This window comes from Hippopotamus amphibius, chromosome 6 (genome assembly GCF_030028045.1).
Source record: "Hippopotamus amphibius kiboko isolate mHipAmp2 chromosome 6, mHipAmp2.hap2, whole genome shotgun sequence".
In the NCBI taxonomy this organism is placed as follows: Eukaryota; Metazoa; Chordata; class Mammalia; order Artiodactyla; family Hippopotamidae; genus Hippopotamus; species Hippopotamus amphibius.
Window position 1 is genome coordinate 161,184,345 of NC_080191.1, and position 25,949 is coordinate 161,210,293.

General features: G+C 43.2%; 1 protein-coding gene across 2 annotated transcripts in view; it reads right to left on the bottom strand.

Annotated features, from left to right (window-relative positions):
• The window catches only part of ETV5 (ETS variant transcription factor 5), a 54,878-nt gene that overhangs the window by 23,544 nt on the left and 5,385 nt on the right, over window positions 1–25,949 (bottom strand). For both annotated transcript variants that reach the window (XM_057738856.1, XM_057738857.1), the window contains 2 exons: window positions 4,848–4,977; window positions 3,652–3,942 (listed from right to left, as the gene is read on the bottom strand). In XM_057738856.1, the coding sequence (XP_057594839.1) occupies window positions 3,652–3,942; window positions 4,848–4,977 (421 nt within the window). The remainder of the gene's footprint in view (window positions 1–3,651; window positions 3,943–4,847; window positions 4,978–25,949) is intronic.

Below are 25,949 nucleotides of genomic sequence, written 5' to 3' on the forward strand. Positions count from 1 at the left end.
GGAGCCTCTTCAGTTGAATTGTGGGGGCTCAACTTGAGATGGAATGACCAATGGAATAGTAAAGATGAAAACATATCTGGCCAGGACTATGGGCATAACATAGGAAGATTTTCTCAGTTCCTCCACCCAGCACATGTAAACATTGTAAACAGCACAATGAAAACTCCTGTGAGAGTAGAAAAGCTGCATGGGAAGCACTTCTCCTTTTCAAGGAGCAGCTGGTCTTTAAGGATAAATGGAACATGTCTGAACATGCCAAATTACATGTTTTTTTTTTTTTTTCTTCCTTCTTGGGGGGAGGAAATTGCAAATATAAATCATGGCTTTCAAACACAGTATTTATCTTCTAAAAATAAATTTTGACTTGTAACAAATTATATACTAAGATTATACAAAACATTAAGAATGTACTCTTGACTGGATTATATTTTAGTTGTTTAAACTATAACCTTAGCAAACAATCACTATCAATAAACATATTGAAGACAAGATATTGAGCTAAATGTGGTCTAAAGAAAGGAATCTAAGCCATGGTTTTTAAACCTCAGAGTTTGCTCCATACAACTGAAGAAATAAGGCAGTCTGTGAGCAAAACAAAAAATATAGGTGTTACAACGTGGGTTTAGATAAGCAATGCAGGAATTAAGTAGGATTTTGTAGTTAAGAGATGGATAAAGTTCTGGTAGTTTAGGAGATAAAGAGATGGATAAGGTTCAAGGTCGAAATGGATTTCTCAAGGTCCCTGACTCAGCTTTTAGTAGGCTGATAGCAACCCCCTTCCCGAAAGCATAACCCAAATGGTGTACTTATACGTTAATGTTTTGGCTTCTAAATGTAGGACCCTGTATTTGGCTATGGGACCTTTAGGAAGTCCTTTAGATGCTCTGAGGTCTGATTTTTTTCTTATCTGTAAAATTGGGTTTTTGTGTGTTTTTTTTAAACTGTACCTTGGTTATAGAGCTGTTTAAAAAAGCTCAAATAAGACTATTTCCTTCTATCTTGCAAAATATCACATTTTTGTTACGGGGTTAGTTTTAAAGTAATATTTTATTTAATTTAAATTAAAAGTCAGCAAAGAACAAGCTATAGTTACTAACCAATCTGCCCCATTTTCAGGCAGGCATAAGTTATTAAATGTGTAATTATTAAGCTTGTTATCATACATGACTGCAGTTCCTATTTTACAAAATCAGATTAGCGATTTTAGTTTGTCTCATTTTCTGTGCGCTATCCAGTATCTACAAGCAAAATCATCTGGCATGTTTTTGATGTATTCTGCATCACACAGATACCACATCTCATTAATAACAGACGAGGGCAATAAGAACAAAATTTAAAATATTGGGTACTTGATGCTTGGGAAAAAAAAAAAAGGTGGGTTGGAGTAGGCGTGGGGGGAGAAGGGAGGGCTGCACCATGATGTCTCAAAGTGGAAAAATAATGTTTCCAGGTCCTGCCCTAGACCCACAACTCCATCTCTGGGGTAGAGCAAGAAATCTGCATTATTAATAACCCCCCATGAGGACTCCCGTGCACCCTCAGCTTTGAGACTACAGTGCTCTGGTGCAGAAGTCTAAGCACCCAGTTTTGTTGGTATTTTATCTGTCCAGCTGCCCGCCCTACACCCCAATTATCTCAAGGATCTCTGTATCACTCCTGTGTGTGTGTGTGTGTGTGTGTATGTGTGTGTGTGGTCTTTTTTATTTCAGGCACACCATTCCTAAAGGCAGAGGGGAAGGGGAAGTGAGTACAAGATGGACATGCAGATTTCAGGGAGGAAACACCCCCCAAAAGAAATACCTACTTCTGGCTCCCGCCTTTGACACCTGAGGACAGACATTCATAAATCTCAGGGATCAAATGTCCTCCTTTTGGGAGGGAAGCTGGGTAGCCTGGAGACAAACGTACTTCATCACTGAGACTAAGGCTCCCTGTCTGCCAGGGCTGCAGGAGGACCAGTAGACTTAGGGGATTTCTCCCCCAGTTCAGTTAGCCATTGACACAATCTGTTTACACAGGCCCCCTGGATAAGAAACAGAGACTGAGGGTGGGGGGAATGTAAATAAAAGAGATTTAACATGAAGTAATTTTCCTTTACAGACAGTATAACAAATATAAAGTTTGCTAATTATTTCAAATACCAAATATATACCCCACCCCAACCTTCCTCTTCAATTAATAATCCCTGCAGAAAATCAGAAAGATACTGTTTAAAAACACAAAACCAAAAAAAATTATTGAAATAAAAATGGTATCCAGGCCCGAGTTCACAGACGGGCAGGCCTCAGGGGTGATCTGCCCACAGAGAGGTTTTGTTTAGTCTGCAAAGTACAACTTCTGTTTTAAATTTGAATTAGTTGCCAGCTTAAAACAAAACAAAAACAAACCTGGAATTTCTACATTAAAACTCCAAATTTCCAAATTCTCTTGAAAAAGTACAAGGCCGTTAATACAAACTAGCAGAAGCTTCGTGGTAGCTGTCTCCTTCAGATGAGCTCACTGTGTAAGCCGAAGCCCACCACTGAGCCAGCCCCCAGTCAGGACTCTCCCCTCAGGTCCCGTATATCATGGCATTCGTGGTCCCTGGCTTCAGTGGAGGAATAAACACTAACCAGACAAATTATGTAGTTCTTTATGGTGACTTTCTCAGCAAAGGGGGGATCCAGACAAGAGTGCTTACTTTTTTCTGCATTTCATCTAGAAAGAAAGTGACCTCCAATTAAATACCACCAGGCCAGGGGAAGATGTACTCATACATCCTTCCTCTCCTGTCCTCCTCCCCCACACCCACCTATGCAGGGTGAGAAAGAAAGGACAAACAACGGTCACCACCTTGCAGCCCTTGATAACCACAGATAACTACCTACCTATGTTATCTCCTCATCCCAGGGGGACTTGAAATAAAAAAAAGACAGGCCCCCAGAATATTCTGTATAAAAGAAGCTAACAGGCATCCAAAGTTCTAGAATACCGGACTTTGAAGGCTGGGACCTAAGAGGTTAAGTTTGCAGAGTAGATTCCTTCTACATCTTAGTTTTTCTGAGAATGACCTTGGACAAGTTATTCCTGATGCCTGTTTCCTTATTAAGAATGTAGAACTACCTGAAGTGAAATCAAGATCTCTATCTCAAAAGTAGAAAATTATAAATAAGCTCCTTAGGTAATCCCCTACTGTGAAAATGTGTTACAAATCAAATGAGTAATAACACCTCCTATACCTCGGCAATCTTCCCTAATACGTAAGTAAAATGGTACTAAAGTATTTATGGGTAGCATAAACCGAGGTGCAATTCTAGCAGGTAGTATCCAATGAGGAACCAGGAAACCTGCGCTCAGCCAGGGTCAACAGACTGCACATCCTGGGCAGGTCACCCTTCCTCTACCTCTACGATGGGGAGAGTACCAGCTACCTCTCCCTCACCTACCTCTTAAGGCTGTCATAATGTCTATAACCCATTTGAGGTACCTCAGGAACAGGGTGATATGTAAACAGGTCATATTCATATTATTAGTAGTCTTACCTCACAAGATGCCTCAATGGAATGAGAACTTTCTAGGTACCTGGTAAATACGACTCACTGCTTCCCCTCGCCCTGGGAGGTAAAGGGGAGGGGGACGGAGGTGGTAAAGGAAGCCCAGATCAGCACCCACCTCTGTTCTGATGGATACTGGTTTTCAGGCATCATCTTTGGCATCTGCAGGGGCTGATGTGGCGGCCGGGGGACCGCAAAGGTTTGCTGCTGTGGTCCAGGTTCTGGAAGCGAATGAGGGGCAGGGGCGGGGCCCACACCTGGTACGGGGCCCGCTGCAGCAGGGGCATGTGCCGAGGTGGGCAGAGTTGCCTGAGGTGGGGGAAACAGGGGATTCTGATGCGTGGGCGACAGTGGGGTGGTAGGAGGGGTTAATGGCTTGAACCCAGAGGGAGGCTTCCTATCATAGGCACTGTAAACAGAAAAAAAGAAGGAACCATTTAGCTGCAGTGAAGCCATGAGCGTGGTCAACAGGGCCAGCGGAACGCGAGGCTGCAGCCCACAGTTGCCAGGAAATGACAGCATTAACATAGTTAAATTGCTGGCAGCCCCGAGGGAATATTTGTACCTCTGAAAAGTGACAAACACACTGCGTCACAGGGACTTGTTTAACACTTCTAGTGATTCTTCTCAAAGATAATTTTAGCCTCTGCTTCCGGTTTCCTTTTTCCCCTTTTCTAAAAGAATTCTCCGTGTCTGTGTGTGCAGCGGTGGGTAGAAGAGGGGAGAAATTATGTCTTGGGAGGAGTTTTCTGGCCCCCTCTCCCAAGAATTCCAGGGTTCCCAGGAATTAGAATTTTTGTTGAAGATAAAATTCTGCTGTAACATCATTTAGCAACTCTTCTCCTCCCCCTTTCAGGCAGATCTATGTTTATCTTCCAGAGCAAAGAATGATTTAAAATTAAAGCTTCATTCCTGGGGCCTGGATATTCTTAAGTAAAGGGCACAAGCATGGGGACTTTTTCATATATTCTGATTTCAAGATTACTTCTTTGGTGCTTAAAGTTCACATTAACATATGATAGACATGAAGAAGCATAATTCCCTCCTTCGAAGCCACAGATCAAATATCCCAGCATTCAAGATACCTTCCCTTAGGAGGGCTCAGTACCCCCATGAACTCAGTCTCCCTGGAGAGCCAATTTAACAGTTTTGCACTTTACATGCAGACAAAGCCCCATTTGGACTGGCTACACGTAGAGGATCATTACATTGCCACGAAAGATGGGCGCGGTACACTGAGCGTCTGCTGAATAATACTGGGAACAACCGGCGTGATGGCCACTTCCCGGCCAGCCTTTCTCGGGCTCCACTTACCAATAGTTGTAGAGGCACTTTTCTCCATAATTAGCACCGAGAGCCTGCTCGTGGCTACAGGAGGACAGCTCAGAGGAGGGGCTGTGCAGCTCCCGTTTGATCTTGGTTGGAGGTGAGGCATGAAGCACCACTGAAATCAGAAGAGGGGTGAGGGAAGGACACACGGGACAGCAGATTAACGGGGAGCACAATGCTTCCTTCTGCAAACCCTACACTAGCTGATTGTTCTTGGAACGCGTGTCAAGTCACACGCCCGAGAAAGCCAAACCCTTAACACAGAGCCTTCCATCTAAAATCAATGAGAAGTTCTTTAAAGTCAGCAATCATCAGCTGATGCTTTAAATTAGCCAAGCCTTTTTTCCAAACTTCTTTGGTGTTGGGTCTGCTTTCTAGTGGCTCTGAAGCCCCTGAAGATCCTGTAAGGGATAGTTCTTCAAGAAAAATACAGGTGTGACAGAACGCCAAGGATTGCAGACAAGAACAATTTTGTTTCTGAAAACGACACAAAACAACCAAAAATATACTGGTAGACATTACACATTAGCTTATCAAAGGCTTAAAATTGCTATGGCAAAATAGAGGCATATATACAAATTAAATATATGACTTTTTAAAAAAATACATGCTTTTAAAAGTCCCTCCTCAAGCAACTCTAATTATTAGCTCCGAGTAAGAAATACTCAATTTTAGGGGCATTTTGAAATTTGTAAAAGCAAAGGAATACAACGATGGACCAAACCATAACCGAGGAGAGGCTAACAGCATACAGGAGGAGGTCCGGAAACCTTCGTGCTTGTGTCTGCTCATTGCCTCTCCCAGCACCCAACCAGGACGGGCAGGCTCTCAGAACCAATCCCTTCGCAGGTGGTGCCCATTACTTTTCCGCAATTGACAGTATACAGAGCTGTTGTTTTATGTTTGGAAGTCGACTGCACATTTCACATGTGATTCTGAGAGGGCAAAGGGGTAAGAGTTTTTCAAATCCAGGTGATTTACGTGCAGTGGTGAAACCACACCAAAGTAGGTTTGTCTTTTCTGTCGTATTTAGGAGCTAACTCCTAAATATGTCGTATTTAGACGCCTTTGGAGAGGGCATTTTACCCAAAGTAGAAGGACAAACTCTAAAGATGCTGCACTGTGAGGGCTGTCTTCTAGCTACAGGCTAGAATGGCTACTCTCTGTCCAGCATCTGGAAGGGAGAGGGAGGGGAACAAGTTAAGCTTTCCTGCCAGCTGTTTTCCACTGGATCAAAGTTCTCATTAAATAGCTAACAGTGCTTAGTGCTCTGGTGACACACTAAAAATTTCTGTTCCACTCAGCGTTGACTCCTAAGCCATCTTACAGCAGCTTGGTTTTCTTAGTGACCATATCAGGCAGAATTAGCAAAATGATTACCCCTTTTCTCTCTGATGAGACTGAACAATCTTCCCGCCAATTGGTTTCTCAGGTGCCTCCTCCAACCCTGAATTCTGGACTCAGAAGTGAACAAATGAGACTGGAGACTAGAGCACAGACGACAAGTTTATACACAAAGTCCTGCCAGTGACTGACTGGCAAGGGCAGGTTTTCATAATTCCTTTCCTACATAACGCCAACTGCTTTTCCTGAACACACAAAATAAGTTCAGAACTGGCGGATTATATTTAGAAGTCATCAGAGTCTCTCTCGTGATTTTTTGATGGTGACATCATGGCAGCCAACCCTCAATTGCTATCAAATGTTTTCAGACATTCAGACACAGAAAACGGCTAAGCTTGTTGTCGTTAGAGTGTTGTTGGTAAACGAGAAGGGAGAATCAGATGGCTTGACACAGAAAACCATTTCTCCAGTGCAGTCAGTGTTCTGGTGGGTCTCGACACTGCCCCTGTGTCATTGCTTCTCCTCTTACCAGTCTTCTGCCGTAAAAGTTTTGGCAAGATAATGAGGAAAGGTGATGATGCCCCAACGTAAACAGAAGTTACATGTTCTGGAAAGTACTTTTCTGACTTTATCTAAAGAGAATCATTTTTTTTTTTACCTAAGTTTAGTGAGTAAACAGTTATGGCATTATTCAATTTTCTCACTTCAGGTTTTAGACATGTCTTGACACTTTCACAATATTATTATAAAAGTTACCAGCTCTGCTGACAAGACCAGAGGGGAAACCAACGTTTCCCAGAAAGCAAACTTTTATCATGGCTTCAGGAATAGCATATACCCATTCTGAAAGAGAAACTAAACTTTTGGCTATTTCTGATGTCTTAATTTTCTCAAATCTGCATAGTACTCTTAGCGTATACGACACCATTTTGGCTCTAGATTGTATGATATCTTCTACCACACCAAACTGTCCTATCCCTGGAATCCTATGTTCTCTACCCAAAGGAGGAGTTCAAGAAATAGCTGATGGGTGCTATGGTCTGAATGTTTGTGACCCCCAAAACTCACACGTTGAAATCCTAATGCCCTATGAGATATCAGGGGGAGGGGCTTTTGAGAGGCGATTAGGTCACGAGGGCACAGCTATCTGAGGACACAAGAAGTCTGTGACCTGGAGGAGAGCCCTCACCCGACCCTGCTGGCACCATGATCTAAAACTTCCAGCCTCTAGAACACTGAGAAATAAATTTCTGTTGTCTGTTAGCTCCCCAGTCTGTGATCCTAGAGCAGTCTGAATCGACTAAGACAATAAGTGATTGAATGGGTTATATTTCCAATTAATTCTTAACCTTGAAGGCAGGGGCCATGTTTATCCTTCGAGGCCAGACACGACGTTAGTTATAAATATTTTCTTCCCAGAGGAATCAACCATTCGAAGGAGGGAGAGGAGAGTGGCACACGGCAGGAACGAGAATTGGAAGTTTCACAGATAACGAACAGGAAAGCCAGCAGGGGCCCTGTGAGGGGTAAGGGCGAAGGCTCCGTCTCCAAAGGGACTGCTGGGCCAGAGGATGTATGCAGGAGCCTGATGGTGGTATGCGTTAGTCAGAGAGAGTCGTGTATTTTAAGCAGGAACTTAGAAGCCCAAGGAACGCTCCTTCTTTCAGCCTGTTCCCTCTCTGTAAAATGAGATGTGTGATGGTGCCTTGAGGAATAAAGACAACGGCACAGCACCTTGCAGATGGTGCTGTAATGTTGTGTGATTACACACTGTGCTTTCAAAAACAGAGTACTGTGTTTACCTTCACAAGGGCGACTTACTAAACGATGACAGAGACCCAGGACTGTAAAGCACGGTGACGAATTGCAATTAAAAGAGGAGCATGAACTCCTGAGCAAATTTGAAAAGAAATGTTATCTGACTATTTGAGTGGATAAACATTTTCTACAATTAGAAAATTTAAGTTTAAGCTCAGTTATAGAAGATGGGCCCATTAAGCCAACGGTGCCCTGAGAACAATTCCTGGTAAATATGGGCCACCTTCCCTGTTATAAATATTTCTTTCATTCACTTATCCATCCATCCATTCATTCATTGAACATTTTCCATGGGTCAGGCATCCTGAAGGTGCTGGGGATATGATGGTAAACAAAACAGACATGGAGGTCCTTTCCTCACGGCATACATAATTTAGAGAGATCTGACTTTTAGCATCTTCCCACAGATGTAATTAGAGCTGGACTAGCGCCTCACAGTCCACTTAATTCAGGCCCCTACATTTATAGATAAGGACCCTGAGGCCCAAAGGAATTAAAGGAATTGCTCAAGGTCTTGGAGCTGCTGATATTGGAGAGGAAAGGCGGCAAGAGCCCCCTCTGTCATTTCAGTGATCTACCACATTGTCAGAAATGGGCCATACTGCACTCACCCACTTCGTACATCAAAAATAATGGACATAAACCTTTCTCTTCAGTGACAATAACAAATATACCACATTACACCTGGTTGAGAGAAAGCACTCTAGAAACAGGAACAATGAATAAGAACTAATGCCTCTGGAAAAGAGCTAGGTAGACCAAGAGAGAGGCAGCCAGACACACCCCTTCTCATTGGCTTTGGCCAGTTTGTTTATGTACATTATTTTATTCAATCTTCCCAACCCAGTGAGAAAGCTACTTTCACTGTCTCCACTTTAGAGATGAGAAAATCAAGGCTCAAAAGATAAGTAATCCACCATGGTCTCATAGCTGTAAGTGATCAGGATACTGATCTAAACAGTTGTTAGTCTTTCCATCATATTGCTTCCCAGAGGGAATCTGAGAAAAAGACTAAATCGAAAAGGGATTAAAAGAAATAAAGAAAGAGACGGAGAAAGAAGACAACACAAGAGAAGAAGATGAAGGAATACTATTTGCCAATCCTCAGGGTCTGTATCCTCGTGTTTACTCTGCACTCTCCAGCTGGAGGCACACCTGACACACCTGAATGCACTCAAGGACTTATACCTTCCCTTATCTCACCAAAATACCCAGGATCCCTCCCTCACTCCTACTGGCAACTAACATCTCCTGAGTCCAGTAGCCTCTACTTCTTATAGTCCTTGCTTCCCACCCTAGTATTCCATCTAAAAGATCTCATTCTCCCTTCTATCATCTTGCTGATCAAAATCTCATTCAGACAGTCTCAGGCACTTTGGGAGACCTGGCATCTTCTACAGCCAGTTACTGACCAGCCAGATGCCACACTGTTGCCACGGATACCATCTTGCGCCCCAAATGCCCCACCCCTCCTGAAACTGCTCCTTAACAATTCCCTTTTAATGGTACCTCTGAGGCAAGAACACTTTGAGTGAGCTGTCTGGACCCGTATTTGACTACAAGAATTCTGTTAAGGATCCTTGCACAGGACTTCCTTGGTGGCGCAGTAGGTAAGAATCTGCCTGCCAGTGTAGGGGACACAGGTTCAATCTCTGCTCCGGAAAGATCCCACATGCTGCAGAGCAACTAAGCCCATGCACCACAACTACTGAGCCTGCACTCTAGACCCTGTGAGCCACAACTACTGAGCCCAAGTGCCACAACTACAGAAGCCTGCTTGCCTAGAGACCATGCTCCGCAACAAGAGAAGTCACCACAATGAGAAGCTGGCACACCGCAATGAAGAGTAGCCCCTGCTTGCTGTAATCACAACTAGAGAAAGCCCGTGCACAGCAGTGAAGACCCAACGCAGCCAATGTATTTAAAAAAAAAAATTGTTTTTAAATTAAAAAAAAAAAATCAAGCTTGATCCTAGCCAATGCAGTAAGTTAAGAAAAATAAATAAAAGGCAAAAAGATTAGGAAGAAAATTAATATAACTCATTATTCACAGATGGCCTGGTTGGGTACATAGAAAATATTAAAGTATCCACAAAGTATAATAATCAATAAGCTAATTTACCAATATCATTGGCTACAAGACCAATACACGAAAAGAATGATTTATATGCACAGTAACTAAAACAATGTGAAATTCAAAAGATACATTTACAATAGCAACAGATAACATCAAATACTTAGGAACTCACTTAATAAAAGACATGCAAGATATCTAAACTGAAATCTATAAAACCCTGAGGAAAATCAAAGAACTCTCAACAAATGGAAGAATATATCATGTTCACAGGGTGGAAGGCTTGATACTGTAAAGATATCAATTCTTCCCAAATTTATCTATAGGCTCAATGTAATCCTAAACAAAGCTTCAGCACCACACAGAAATGAGAAGTTATAATCTCACTTAACAACATGGACTCTCACAAATACGCTGAGCAAAAGAAGCCAGACCCTACATAAGCCCATTTACAGTAACATTCTAAAGGAAACAAAACTACTCTATGGTGTTTAAATTTACGGTGGAGGTTACTCCTGAGTCTGGGGCTGGTGCCTTGTACAGGGTGCACACAGAGGCTCCTTGTATTCTGATAAGTTCTAGGTCTTGATCTAAAGGCTTGTATAGTTTGAAAATTTATCAAGCTGTACTCTTATGATTGCTAGGTGTTATTTCAATTGTTTCTATTTTTTTTTTTCTTCCCCCAAAAGCAGCCCTGTCCTGGTCAAATAGCATCACTGAGTTAATACTAAGATTTCTCAAATTTTAGAAAATCTTTCTTCTGTGATGGTATAGACGCAGTCTTTCAAAGAAATAACTGTTTCAAAATAGAAAAAAAAAAAAAGACAAACTAGCCCATTCAAGAGAAATAATAATTCCCTCTGACAAAATCTGTTTCCGACCCACAAGTACAGGCCTGTGGATTCTGTCCAAGGCAGCCACCCCATGCCAGTGCTGGCAGTGAACTTCACTGTCACAGCACAGAGGATCAAAACAAAGGAAAACACTTCTGTTGAACGTTATGATGACCGACAGTTTGAGTCCAAAGGAATTACGTCTCAGAAAGACAAAAGCCACCTTGTCTAATAATAAGCCTTTCCTTTGGTGTTTCATGATCATCAATTTCTATTCGCCACAGCCTTTGTGGTGAATACATACAGCATTTATGTAGTTGCTGCATGTTAAAGAAATTGCCGATCAGTTATACTGCGGTCTGCGGGGGGGGGGGGGGGGGGCGAGACGAAGACCATCCTGCTTCTCCCGCTTCACACACAGGCTCTGCCTGCCTTCTGTTGGGTGTCGCCGTTCAGGTTTTGTTTCGGGGTTTTTGTCTCCATCTTCTTCAGTTTCATTACTTGCGCCTGGAGCAGACTCATCTTTCCCAAATCAGCTGTGCAGGCCTGACCTCAGGGGAGGACCTTATTTGGTCACGCTTGACAGCCACAATCTTCTTACCGTACGCGGAAGATTGCGTCTCGTGACGGAAGTTGACCACAACACCAACACCTGCCTCCAAATGGCATGTCCATGAGGCTATGTCCCAGATGGCCAGCCCGTGTCTCCGGAGCCTCTCATAGCACTTGTGCACAAACGTGGTGTGGATGTACACGGTCATGGTTGAGAGACTTCTCAGGATTCCAGAGCCATCATCCTCAAGAGAAGGTCCATTCCTAAGCTTGCTGCTCTCTCTGCTACCAGCTCTGGGTCACTGTTCCTCTCTTAGACCACTACCATCCTGCTTCATTTCCCTCTGTAGTACAGAATACGTCCTGTTTAGTTCAAGAATGGTGGTGGGGGGAGCCCGAGACACCTTCCTGTACTGCTCTTTGGTTGTGGCAGTAGGTCGAACATAAGGAAAGAAGGCAGGGGGACGTGTGAATTTAAAAATGACAGTGGCAAAACAGAACTGTAGAAGTCGTCTGGAAAGGGCAGGTGTGGCCTCTTCTCCCCTGATTATTAACTTGCCAGGGTACCCCGCTGGCAAAGACCAAAGGGCTTTAAATCACCAGGTGCAGTGTCCCTTGAGTTCTGTGCACAACAAAACCAAAAGGCCTACTTGCCAACCTACTGTTGCCTTTCCTTAGCACTGGCCTTTTTTGGACAAATTCTGAGACAAAGCATAGATAGCTAGCTAGTAAGAAAAAAGGGGTAGACAGGCTGAGGCTTATTTTAAGTTCTACCATATTACTAGAAGAGGTCAGAAATATGTCTTTATTTTAGGCCTGAGTAGATCAGAAACTCATTTCAAGCATAAAATATACTCCTAACCTCAGTATTGTTTGTAATTGCTATAGCGGACAGCAAGGACGGGAGATAATACCCTGTTCTGGGAACCAAAGAGGTTCCAGGGAGATAAAGTAAGTGGACAGGTTCTGGCACTTAAAAAGAGTATCTGGAAAGGGAGATGCCTTCTGGATTTCTAAACCAAATAAGAGACATGCTCAAACCCATTTGAATGGATGGTTAACATTGATTCTGCCTGGCAACAGTTTCCAAAAATAAAAAGTTCAAATATTATCAAATTTAGTTAAGGGGAATGAGTTCTAAAAGCAGAATTGGCAGAGATATGGGGGCCTGTGCTGTTTTCTTTAATATCTGATAGAGCTAACCTTTGTAAGCATAAATTCAAAAATTGAACATAGCAAAAAATCCTCCATAAATAGTAAAATCAACTATTCCATATGCTGTGCTAAAAAATTATGAGTCCCTTAAAAGCCCTCTCCTCAAACCTGCACAAACTCTTGCCATCTGACTCACTCTGCTCTTTCACCAGTGTTTTAAGGTCAGCATAATTACATGGATATGAGAGGTGAGAAAACCCACAACATAGGGAATTTCCAGGCCTAAGGTCAGCATTTCTGTATGCTGTTTGCATTTCTACATATCTTTTAAAAATGTATCCTAAAAAAGTCAACAATTACAAAACAACTGGCCAGGACTCTTCAAGAAAGGTCAGTGTTATTGAGGGGAGTGGGGCAAGGCAGGCAGGCTGTTGTAGACTGAAGATAAAAGAAGCATGAAAATAAACATAATGTGTGATTCTTAATCAAATCCTAGATCAAAAACAGTATCAACATCAGGTATAAAAGACACTGGGGAATTCTGAATATTACTGAATAAAAGGTGATTTTCTTAGACTATGTAGAAGAATGTCCTTAATCTCCAGAAATGCGCACTGAAGTATCCGGGGGTGAAATGTCATAATGCCTGCAACTTACTTTCCAATAACTTGGGAAAAAAAAAATCTGTACACAAAAAATGAAGTAAATGTAGCAATATGTTCTAAAAATTAATCAATAAAACAGCTATTATATCTCATCTCCTCCAAGATACTTGGAGAAAAAAATTATCTTATGGTTGACTAACAGGTCAGTAGACATGCTAAGAACTTCAAAACCATGCATTCACACATGAAGGAAGTCACCCTGGCCTATTACCAAGTTGGAAGGATACTGTCCTGTTTATCTTGTACCTTTCACCATGTTTGGATAATACAGCTCCGGGAATCTAAAATTACACAAGAACAAATGTTGTCCTATTCTAATATCTAAGCCTGTGGTTCTCAAATTTTTTTTGGCCCTGGCCCACTTAGAAAGGAGAGGGGAACACCCAAGAGAGGGCAAAATGAAAACCGCCACTGCTACTACCCATGACTAATGCCCAGTGCTACCTCTACCTCTGCCTGGGTAAAAAGACAAAATATTAACAAAAGTAAAATCGATCACTAGTTCCATACACATATTAATACACATATAACAGGAACTAAAACATAAGCTCAACTCAAGATCACAAAGCATTTTTGGAAAAAAACATGGAGGATGTCCACTCCTTGTGAATATATATGCACAACAGGTTTAGAACACTACCAGAACAGATGAACAACTCACTAGATTTCATCCCCTGAGTTCTTGGGAGGGCACAATGCAGCCATCACCAGCCTGTGAAGGTTGGCAGAATTAAAAGGAGTTAAAGTCCTCTTCCTCGAGGATCTCCTTTAGTCTTCCCTCCAAGCAGCCGGTTTGGCTCCTTCTGCCCATAAAGGCTGAGCAGGGCCAGGGACAGGAGAGGAAGCCTGAAATGGGCGGCCTGGTCCTTTGGTGCCCTGAGCCTTGGGGAAAAAAAGGCACAAGAGTTTCTGGGGGCTTCAACGGGTCCAACCTAGCTTATCAGGCTGAGATCAGAAAGGAGTGTGGAGCTGAAGACCTAAATTGTGTTAAAGTCTGGTCTGAAGAATCCCCTGTGAATTTATGTCATAGGAATCAAGAAAGGCAGCAGGACTCTGGTATGGAAACAAGGCTTCCTACGTAACTCATGGGAAATATGATAAACGTCTGGTACAGCCAATACTCGGATGAGCATACCACACACAGGGGCTGAGATTTCCAGGTAGGTTCATTCTAAATCTCAAATGGCGAGAATAGCTGCATTTGTCCTGGGTAAAGTCCTACATGGAGAAAACAAGGCTTCTGTTCTGGGACAGAATTTGGTATCAGTAGGTACAGCGAAAGATCTCTTCACGATTGTCACAGCAGCAGTATTCAAGATTTTATTTTATTTAAAGTAATTTTTGTTGTCATCACACTAATAAATTCACACAGTTTAAGAAATCAAACAGAACTACAGAGTTTATGATGATGAGTAACAGTGGTAGTATTCAGGGTTTTAGATTGGAGATTAATTATGGGGGTGGGGGATTACGGTGCTGATAACCCCAGTTTATTCTGTCCTGGTCCTATTTCTCAGCAAAGACCAAAGGTGGTATATTTCAGGGCCCCAGGGTGTAGGATCAACCATGAAGTAGCAGAATTCATCAATGAACAATTATAGAAGTCCTCCCTACATGGCCAATATCATCTTCTGTACAATAAATAACGCAAAAATCAAATTAGAAACTGATAAAGCTAGTTCCTGGAACATCTGGCTCCAGGAATCAGATTTCCCCGAAGCAGTGGGAAAAACCTACTGTCAGCAGGAGAGAGGCTTCAGGAATTGGTGTGTGGACCAAAAAATCCGCTCTATTTTTCATGATTTAGAGCTAGAAACTTGGAGTAATATAGTCAGCTCAAGAAAAAAAGCCTTTGAACTTATCATGACATGGACTATGGGAAAAGACCATCAGATCCAACAAATAGGGTTAGAATTACATTGGTATTAGAACAGGACCAACCCAAGAGCGAGATTCAAATCTTGATGACCCTGCATGAAGATGGCTGGGGAATACCCGAGTGAGATAATAACCTATAAAACTAGAGCCAGGTCTTGCTACAATGGGAGGGGTGGGAAGAAGACACTTTTCTTACTTATAGGAATAAATGAGGTTATACCCAGTATTTGGATTTCTACAGCCGGAAACTTTGGGGGATGCGAGCCCAGGAATACTTTGTTGGTGAGTTCCTATAAAAAATGATAGGTACTTACTTGAAAGATGGTGTGGACTGGGAGTTTGGGATTGACATGTACACACTGCTCTATTTAAAACAGACAACCAACAAGGGTCTACTGTTATAGCACAGGGAACTCTGCTCAATACTCTGCAATAACCTAAATGGGAAAAGAATTTGAAAAAGAATAGGTGTATGTATACGCATAACTGAATCACTCTGCAGAATACCTGAAACTAACACAGCATTGCTAATCAACTATGCTCCGATATAAAATCAAAACTTTTTAAAAAGATGGTATGGAGACTGTCTCTGGAGAGACTCCTCTCAATTCATACATGGGGTGGCAGAGAAACAGGGTTAGCAGGGACATGAGAAGATTACTTCAGAATTCTGAAAATGGAAACCCAGAGGTCTTGAATACAAGAGTTAGAAATTAAAGGGAGGAAAAGGAGCTTAAAAAGAACTGGCCCAACTTTGAAAAGGTATAAATAGCATTAGTAGAGAGTGGTATCTGAAACTTCTGAGAGGTCACCTGCAAAGGCAGTGGAATTCCTCCCAGGAGACAGGAATTAGAGTTATTGATAGAATGTCTTCCACCTGGGTTTTAAATTAGACAACAGAATTGATACCACGAAGAAGTTAAAACCATGAGGCCATGCTCTGTAAGCCCCTCTTCCATCTTGTTTACCTTGGATGACCCTAAATCTCTGTAAGGACTCGCGCTGACAAGAGCAACATGGGTCTAGGCTGTGCCCTGGATCAGGTACTGGGCTTGCAGGATGCTGCTTTCTCTGGAGGTGAGGCTGGCTGTGTGTGGGATCAGTGCTTTGATGACAAGAAGCTGCAGTGCTCACACTGGCCCTGGAGGGTGAAATGTTGCTGAGTTTTGTTTGGATGGGGCTGCTGTTATGGTATTTTATGCTCTCACTGCTTCCTGGAATGTGGAATATATGACACCAGATAGATTCAACAATGGAGAAATCTAGCTCTTAAGATGCCAAAGCTCCAGCCTAAGGGGCCCCCAAGTTGTAGCTTCCGTTAGACCCCCAAACAAAGCCCTTCTGGCTAGGGTAAAAGCAGAAAGAGATGGAAAATGGTGGTTTTTACACTTATAAAGGGATTTGAATTTCTCTGTGGAAAAAAGGGATTGACTGGACAAGGGCGTTATATTTTATAGGAAAGGGCTTTATTGGGCTTTCTTACACTGTTGGGATCTTATCTGAACTAGAATGTTTACATTATCTAGTAACTTCATATAACGGGGAGGGGAGGTGGGTGATTTGGAGGTTTGCTTCTGCTGGGCCCAGCTCAATGATTACATCATCCCACAAAAAGTTTCCTCCCTCCCCTTCCCTCCCCTCCCCTGCCTCTTCCAGCAATGGCAGCCACTGGCAGCAGAACCAGGACATGGTATCTCAAAATCAAATCACCACCTGAAATGCTATTGGGCAGAAGATGAAAAACTAAATTTTGTCCACCTCAGTCAGTTTGGTAGGTCACTGTATATGCACACTTGCGACCTGAAAGGTAGAATAGTACCACTCAGGCTGACCACTCAAAATGTGGGGGGTACTCTAGCCTCCAGGGGGTGCTCCAGGCTTCCCCAACCTCTACTCCTCCTCCAGAGAGGAGAAAATGTGACGCAGGTCAAGGATGATGCCCAGGTCCTATAGGGCAGACAGACGGGGGATAGATTTGGCTAGGAAGAGAAGTGGTCCTCGAGGACATCTATTTGCCTCTTCTACTGCAAGGGACTGGAAAGGCTGGGAGGGCGCTGGGAAAATCGGTCAGGGTAATGGGCCTATGCACAGAGAGACCTTAGGAGCCTCAAGGGGAACCTGTGGCCCAGTGGAAAGTTTGCCAGGGTAAAGAGGTTGGCTGGTCATGTCCTTGGCCATCAACTAGGAAGACGAGTTGCTAAATGGAACTTAGGATATCGGCTTTGTCCAATGACAGGTGATTTTTTTTTTTTAAGGATTTCTATTCTAAGTCTGGCTAATATAGAAGGAAAAAGAGTCTTTGTATTAATGCTCTTTTTTTCTCCTTCCAAAAGAAGCGGTCGTGTGAGTAAAAGGAACCCACCCTGGATGAATGTACTAAATGAGGACTGTCCTGACTCACAGAGGGGAGATGCAGGTCAGAAAGAGGGCCTATCATGGAACAGCTGCATCTCATTCTCAGAAAAAAATTGCATCTTTGAAATAGTCATTTCTAAACAGAAAACTGGTGTTCTTGAATAAGGAAGATAATTTAATGCCAACGGTAGTAGAGAGGGTTTTTTTGGTTGTTGGTTGTTTTTCTTTTTTGACCCAGATGAACTAGTTTCAGATTTACTTCCTTCAAGTTCACACTCTCTCCACACTTCAGTATTATCTTGAAACAGCTTGGATTTGTGCAGTTCATTTTCTTCCAGGGACTCATTTATCCTAACAATTTAGGACTGTTATTTTAGAATTCCAAAAATGGAAACCCAGAGGCCTTGAATATAAGAACTAGAAATTAAAGGGAGAAAAGGGAGTTTAGAAAAGACCTGGCCCAACTCTGACTGCGGTAGGGCCTGTGTATTAATAATACAGGGCTCTGCCATGAGAATATTTTGTGCAGAACGAATATCTTTAATTGCATCAGTGTCACATCCCAAAACTCTGGACCATGGAGAAACCAGTATGATAGACAACGTATTTGCTTAACTTTCACCATTGAGAGAGAGGCCTCAAGAGAGCCCTGTTCTCCCAACTCAAGTTCTGTTAGTGGTGAAAGGCTGGCTTCCCCCACTGTGGGCTTTCTGTCAGCCACAGCAGATACTACCACGAAAGGCCACTCGCTCACAGTGGAACATACCATGAGAAAAGAGGGAAACAGGACATTCCTTCTGAGTGGAAAAAAATGCAAAACCAAACCTTCTTTAACACCCCTTCTCTAATTCCCAATTTACTTGATTCTCATTTAAACTGGCATTAAAGCATCAACAATACTTGAAGTGGGATTTAATCACTGTGGAAAGTTTTACCTTCAAGTTTAAAATTCATCTTAAAAATCTGATGGGAGAAAACTCAAACCCTGGAGAAACTGGCTTCTCCTCCAAGAGAACCGTTCCCTACTATCTATAGCCTCACTGCTCCTAAAAGCAGAAACATAACAAGTGTGTCAAGGGTGCCTAAATTGTGACTTGTCCCCCTCACACGTACAGTCTTACTGGGGAACAGCATTAGCTGCACAGAGCCTAGATGCAGCCTGGGAAGACTTGGCTAGTGTGTGTGTTTAAAAGAGGGATCAGAAAATGAGAAATAGCCCTAGCTAGTTTGTTTTTTCTATTTATCACTAAGGTCATCCCAAGGACTCTCAGAACTCATGTTACAGACTTACTTCCCTGCCGGCTGGAGGCTGGTGTTGGGGGCTGCTGAACAACAGGGCGGGGAGGGAACAGAACGAAGAGTGGTGGTGTGCAAAATACACTCCCCAAGTGTCGGCTGTGTGCAGAGCAGGACACTATGGCTCAGGCAGATGTAAAAAAACATGGCAGGGGTTCTCTGCTTTTGGACACACTTAGAGCCGAAGAGAAATTGTTTTGCTTCTTGTTTCAAGAGGAATGGAACTGGGAAGCAGAGACTATGTTTAATATATGTAAATACAGAATATATTAAAGCCTTGTGCTGATTTCTCCTTATTCCCCAAGAAATAAGATCCCAGGCTGGTGGGGAAGGAAAGGAAAGAAAATGAAGTTGAAGAGGAGCAGAAATGTTCTGACTCTGCCGAGGTACCCTCAGCACAGTGACATTACAACCACTGAATTATTCTCTATTAAAATTCAGATTAGGAAACTTGGGGTAGGCCTTCCAGGATCTGGTCTTTACAGTGGGCAGCCGAGCAGAAGAGACATCCCCCCTCTTCTATTCTACATTTTCTATGGGAAAAGTAGAAAAGACCCTCATTAAGTGCCCTTTCAGGTAATTACAAAGCATTTCCAGGCACTCAGCTGAAAAGTGTTTATGTAAGCTAAGTCCTTCTCAGCCCCTCTGGAGAAGCACCATTATCAGCATCCTCTTACACCGCCGATATCTAGGGTTACCTCCCGAGAGGTTTCAAACTCTCTCACAAAAGGACAATCTGCCCAGGCCTGTTCTTTTTTTAATAGCGAAGGGAAGACATTCTTGCAAGACTCATCTACAGCAAGGGAAATATTTCAGGAAAAAAAAAAAAACCCTTACAGCAAAACACAAATGTGAACAGCCTTGTTAGGCTGCGAGGATAAGCAGCAGGAACGAAGAAGAGCTCTTAATTTAAAACCCTGAGGAAATGGCCCCGGATCATTACTATTGTTTCGCTTTTTTTTTTTTTTTTTAAACAGATTGTCCTTTTTATGCTTATCATACAGCCCTGGTCTAGCCCGCACAGCCCTTTGAAGTGGGGGGGGATTCTGTGAGCTGTTGGCCAAGAGGTTGGAAGATGGTTAGGGTGGGCAATACTGAGGCAAGTGTATCCCTAGAACCTGGCCTAGTTTTGGGGTGAGGAGGCCACTCTGGCCTGGGGATTCCTCAGAGGCTGAGTTCTTTCTGGTACTTCCTGGGATGTTAATTTGAGGAGGCCAGGCTTTTGAGTACCCAGTGGGAGGGCTGCTGCCATCGTGAGGCTCCCCCACAGCTGAGGACCAGTCTGGCAAGAGTCATTTTAAAATGACCTCTATCTGACCACAGTGGGAAATTGAACAGGAGAAGGCCAAGGACAAGAGAAATGACAGGTGGGCCCCTCCCATGTTAAAATGTAAGTGTAAGTGCTATGGCAGAAAAACGCCCGTTCTTCAGGCCAGGAGTAAAGACTGGAGTAGAAGAGCAGGCAGGACTCTTCCGTGGGTAGGTAAAGCCACAACCCCTCGGGAACCAAGATATACATATCCTCAGACCAAGTCTCAACACTGCTCTCTCCAGGGGAGCTAAACCACCCTCTCCTATTATCACTCCCTTTAGACAGCTACAGTCTAAAATGAGAGACAAAGAAAAAGGGGCCGACCCCACGGGTAAGTAGCAGCCCGTTGCCTAAGCCCAGGCCAGCAGCCTGGCAGTTGGAGGGTTAAAGTCAGCACTTAAAAGAAAACTCAGACCCCATTAAGCCCAGGCTGGGAGAACAGGGAGCAGCAGGGAAGCCAAAGGAAACTAATTTTGGAGGTTCTCCAAGCTGCCAATCACAAGCATATTTCTAACAGTCCCAGTGTTGTTTGAGTTGGTTGTTTTTCCACAGGCTGCACAATGGGGTCTGGTTATTCATTGAAAAAGTCTGCAAGGGAGCCCCGCCCTCCATTCACAACCAATTTGGAATGCTCCATTCAGGCAAGGGTGGGGGGGACCCAGCCGCTCAGCGCGCTGGGGCAGACGGAGCAGAGCCCAGCTGTCGCCGCAGGGACGCTTGCTCGCCCAGCGCGCCGTGTTTATGTAAGAAATTCAGACGCTGCAGGCGCCTGCCTGCTCTGCACTCCCCCCAACACACGGATGGCCAAGGCCCGGGCTGAAATCCGCAAGGGCGTGCAAGTCCGCTCCAAGTGAGGTCGGCAAGTTCCCCCTGGCAAAAGAGATCTATCCAGTGCTGCCCACATCAGACTCTGACTGTAGCTACCAGCTGACAGAGACAGACTCGAGCGGTGTTTCTCCTGCCCTCGGGGGCGCACTGGTTTGCATTAGAGGACAGCTCTCCGTGGAGGCCAGCCTTTCCAGACTCCTCGCGTTTGCATTCATTGCCCATAGCTGTATCGGGAGCCACCTGGCTCCCTCCCCAAGGGAGTGGGTCTCCGGAGACGCCCACTACTAGATTTTGGCTGCAGAGGGGGAGGGGTCCAGCCACCTATTAGGAACAGTTTCACAGTGCCTCCTCCTGCCTTTGCATCCAGCCTGAAAGGTTTATAATACACCCCCTGAATGCTCAGGAGACATCAAAAGAGAAGGGAATGAGATCTGGGGCGGGGCAGGAGGGTGGGTGAAATCTACTCCCAGGAGGACACAAAGTACAAGGCTAAAAACTGGCTGGGTTTCCATTCTTTTCAAGCCTTCAATAATCACCCCTTATAAGGGAGATCTTAAGAAGCCGATGTGACAACTAGACTTTATTTCAAGGAAAAATATACTTCAGGAAAATCAGATCCAGGAGATACATTTTAGCACATGGGTTTTTCTTCTTTTTCATAACATACTGGACTATTTTCAAATGTCTTTTGGGGCCCTCTTCTCACAGCCTGCCCCCATTCCCACAGCCAGTGAATTCAGATGGTGACACCAGAAGCATTTCTCTGAATCTAACTACAGACTCTCCATTCAATGACCTGGCTGCTCTGCAACTCGGTCTCAAACTCCTGGCCTTTTAACAGCTAGATCTTATCCTTCTCCCTGAAATCTTCACCCTCGGCTGCAACATTCCTCTAAACATTTGTTAGGCCGGGGAGCCTCCTTTACGGGCTAGGCAGGGTCCCTTTTATGAGGGGGCTCTTCTCAACTTTAACATCTGAGTTGCTAGTCCACTGTCATTTACCTGCCAAGCTCAAAGGTGTACTTACCTTGTGGTTACACACACACACACACACCCCTGTGCACACATCCACCCACAGACACACTAGGGGCCTAGTGTCTTGTCTCTTTTATTTTAAGCTGAGCCTCTTAGAGGGATGGGACAATGATAGAAACTGACGACCAAAGCCTCTGTTAAATGAGCTTGATGAGTTCACAAAATGAATTTTTAAAAAAGAAACCTAATCCGGTACTGGCATCAGCATGCCTGGCGCTTGTCCAAGAGCTGGGAGCTGCAACATGACAAGACTCCGAGCTCCTTGGATTCCAAGTGGAGAAGCGCTGTGTGCCAGGGCACAGATGGGGCCCAAGCTGCCTCAAGGGCAGCCATGTGCCCGAGAGGGGCTGTCAGCCTCTGAGCCCGGATGTGCTTTACCACCATTAAAACCCCAGAAACACGTGGAGGGAACAGTCTCTGGGTAGAGAATTACACTCCCCACCCTACCTCACCAGCGGGAATGTTTTTTTCTAGGACTGAAATTAAAACAATGAACTACTAGATGATTGAAATGGCAGATAGTACAAATTCTCAGCTTTATCAGACTACTCACTTCTTAATCTTATAACGCCAAAGAATGCTGAAAAACAAGGGATAGACTGTAATTTCTTGACTGATGCCAGGATTTTGTTACCTCTGGAATCTACAAGAGTCATCTGCCCGGCAGACACAGATGTAATTCCCCATCCCAAGTCTTTCGCACCAAATACAAATGATTGGAAAGGTTACTGGCTTTTATTAGAGGACTGAGAGCAGAGAGACACAAAAGAGGAAGAGAAAAAAACCTATTGTTTTTAATAAGCCTAACTGAATTAAAGTAGATGAAAACAGATTCATGTAAACATATGGCTCTGTTCAAAAATGTGAATGCTAGGTCTTGGGTCCTTAGGAGTCCTGCATCTTAAGGATCTTGAAGACTATCAAAACAGCAAGGATTTCAAATCATTTAGCCCCTTCCTTCTCAGTGGTGAGGTGGTGAGTGGGCTAGCTAACAAAGACTTTGAACGGGTTGTAAAACTTGGAGTCAAATAACCGCCGGTTTTCCTCCTCTCGGTTAAGCACTCTTGTTTAAGTACTCTTGTTTCTTCTTCCTACCTTCAGAGCTACTGGCTCTGGAAAAGGATAAAATGATAGCCTTGACTCTCTCAAGCCTCTTATTTTTAAAGTGCCTACTGTTTTCTTTCTTACCTTTTGGAACAAAAAGACTTTAGGAGGCTCCTTTCATATAGAAATGGCCCAAGAACACAGAGCAAGTAAATGCAGAGTTTTGCTACATCATGTCTGGGGCCAAAATGATGTGCTCCCTCCCAAAGGAAGGCACTCCCTCTACAGTATCAACCTCCTATGCAGTAAAAACCAACCAACCAACCAACCAGATGAATAATATCAAATCAAAACGAGATTAAGATCAATGTATTTTAGGCTCAAGGGCTGTCATAACACTTAACCCTATTTCCCTGGCCATCTACTGCAGTGTATTTATGAAAAGTCGATTTTATCAGTTAACTAGCCAGTCCTTAGGAAATTACCCTTACTTCCTTCAGTCGGTCCATTCTTTTTGAAGCACAGATCTAAAAAGAACACTTCAAGGGGAAAATAAGGCCATTTGGATTTTAAAACAATTCTTTAAATTATAGTTGGTATGGAGACCATGTTTTAAAATAAGATTTTGCCACACCTTCTCCCCAGAATAAAATACTTTAGTTATTCAAAATGCTGCCAGGTAAAACAGTCACAATATCACAATTGAAATGAGTGAGATTTTTAAAAATCAGAACTGAAATCTGCATGTAAAGAAAAACCTATTTATATATGCTAAAATCTAGTAATACCCAAAGGTGCCCAGTCAGTTCAGAAAAATAAATGTCGACTACCCACCCCTACCCCAAATCTATGCACTTTGAGTTCCATTCTTATCCATGGTTTTGATTTGCAGCCAATTCTGTGAAAATGTGTAATAAAAATGTGTAGTACACATCTATCTACTGACCCAGACTCTGTGGTTTCGTAGCTCTGTGTGTTAATGCACATGTAGCTACACACATTTATAATATACAGGATAAACACAGTTTTATCTGTATACACACTAACGTCTTCTAGGAAACATGTCTGTTTTATAATTTTTCTGTTTCATAATTTCTCTTTCTTCCAAATCCTACACGAGAAAACTCAAAGCACCAAGATACTGAATAGTTTTCTTGGGATGGCAGAATGAAGAAGACTGAGCGTTAGACTGGGCAGCTGGCACTGTCTCAGGCCTTCCTGAGGGCCGGCCCCAGGTGTGTGAAATAATGAGGCAGCCCTAAGCAGCCCTGAGCATGACAGTACCCCCTGGCTCTGCAGCTTTGTGAGAGCTGCTTTAAGGATATGATTTTATACATTTTCCCCCTCATTTCACTTAACCCCTCTCATTTGCCCCCAATCACTAATCAGTCCTCCAGCTATCTGGACCTTATAGTATCCCCTTAGTAAAATGAAAGGGTTAGGCAAGACCATCTCTACAAGGGACTTCTAGCTCAAACAACCTGGGATCTTCAGGGTTATTTCCCAGGATCGAGGGACAATGGGTGGCACTGGCAGAGCCCCTATGTCTATAGGTTAAACTTTCTAGTCCCTTAAATGTGGCCTTGAAGAGTTTCCAGGTGGGGGATACTTTACTGATGACTGTATTTGTGAAGTAAAGGGAAATCTACACAACTAGAAGTAGCCTGGCATTTCTATAAGACTTGTAACAACAGTGGTTTCAGTTATTCACATCACACTTATGGATGGATGCCTATGGATAGGAACTCAAATGTGGAAAATCTACAAAATATAATCTCTCTGGAAGTTGAGCTTATAGTGTTTACCAAAAAAAGGTAAGCCACAATCTTCAAAGCTCACATTCTAAAATAAAAAGTTACCCACATTACTTGGTACTTCTTTTTCTCTCTCACACACAGACTCACACATACAAGATGGAATATTAATCAAATCATCATTAACAGGAAAGGGAGACCAAGACTCATGGCAGCCCACAGAAGAATATTTGTTACAAATATTTCTGCTACCCTAGGGAAGAGGTTTGCTTTACCTGGCAAGTGCAAGTTTGGCTTATAGTTCATCGATCGAGTGATTCAAACCAATTCATAAGATTTCATTAAATTTGAATGAGCCTCTCCCCCTCCCCTGGAACAATCATGGGCTCTTCCAGAAGGTGACTGGAGTAGAAGCTGATCCTCAGCAGGAGGTTGTGAGACGGGCTCACAGAGAAAGAGTCTGCCTAGCCCTGGGCTCTGGCAGCTCCCATGAGTCTACACTGCCCATCTAAACTGCAGTCAAACCAGTTATACATATAACAGCAAAGATAAATGGTTCAAGTATACATTTATGTTCCTGTCTAACCTCTATTTGAATCTATCCTTCTTCGAGCTCCATCACCAGAAACAAGAGTCAGAGGGGGGAAAGAATTATTAAAGGACTTTTTTAGGCTACTCGACCATCTGCTTTATCCTTAAAAGACAGAAAAGCTCAACCTTAAGAAGTAAAAGCAAAAAGCAAACAAAGTAAGAAACACATCACGCTTGGTAAGCAGAAGCATCTCCCAAAGCAGCTCCATTTTAGGTATGGCACTTTAATTAAAGAATTTAGCACATTCTATTTGCTGAGCAGGAATTATTTCTAAGGAGCCAAAACACATTTATTGATTCCTTCACTTTAGCCTCTTCCTGCAGATAAATATCTCTCCAAATATAAATCCTGTTTGCTGACATCTTTCTCTAAAGACCATACCTTTGCTTCAGCCCATGAAATCAATCTGAATGCAGTCATCTCACCTTCCTTTTAACTCTTTTGAGTTACGGAAAAACTAAAGTGTCATAAAAGCATTTCAAAGACCTCTGCCAAGAAAGCCACCTCCCAAACAGACTGCAGTTTATGCTGCTCTGAGCAAGAACTGGAAAGC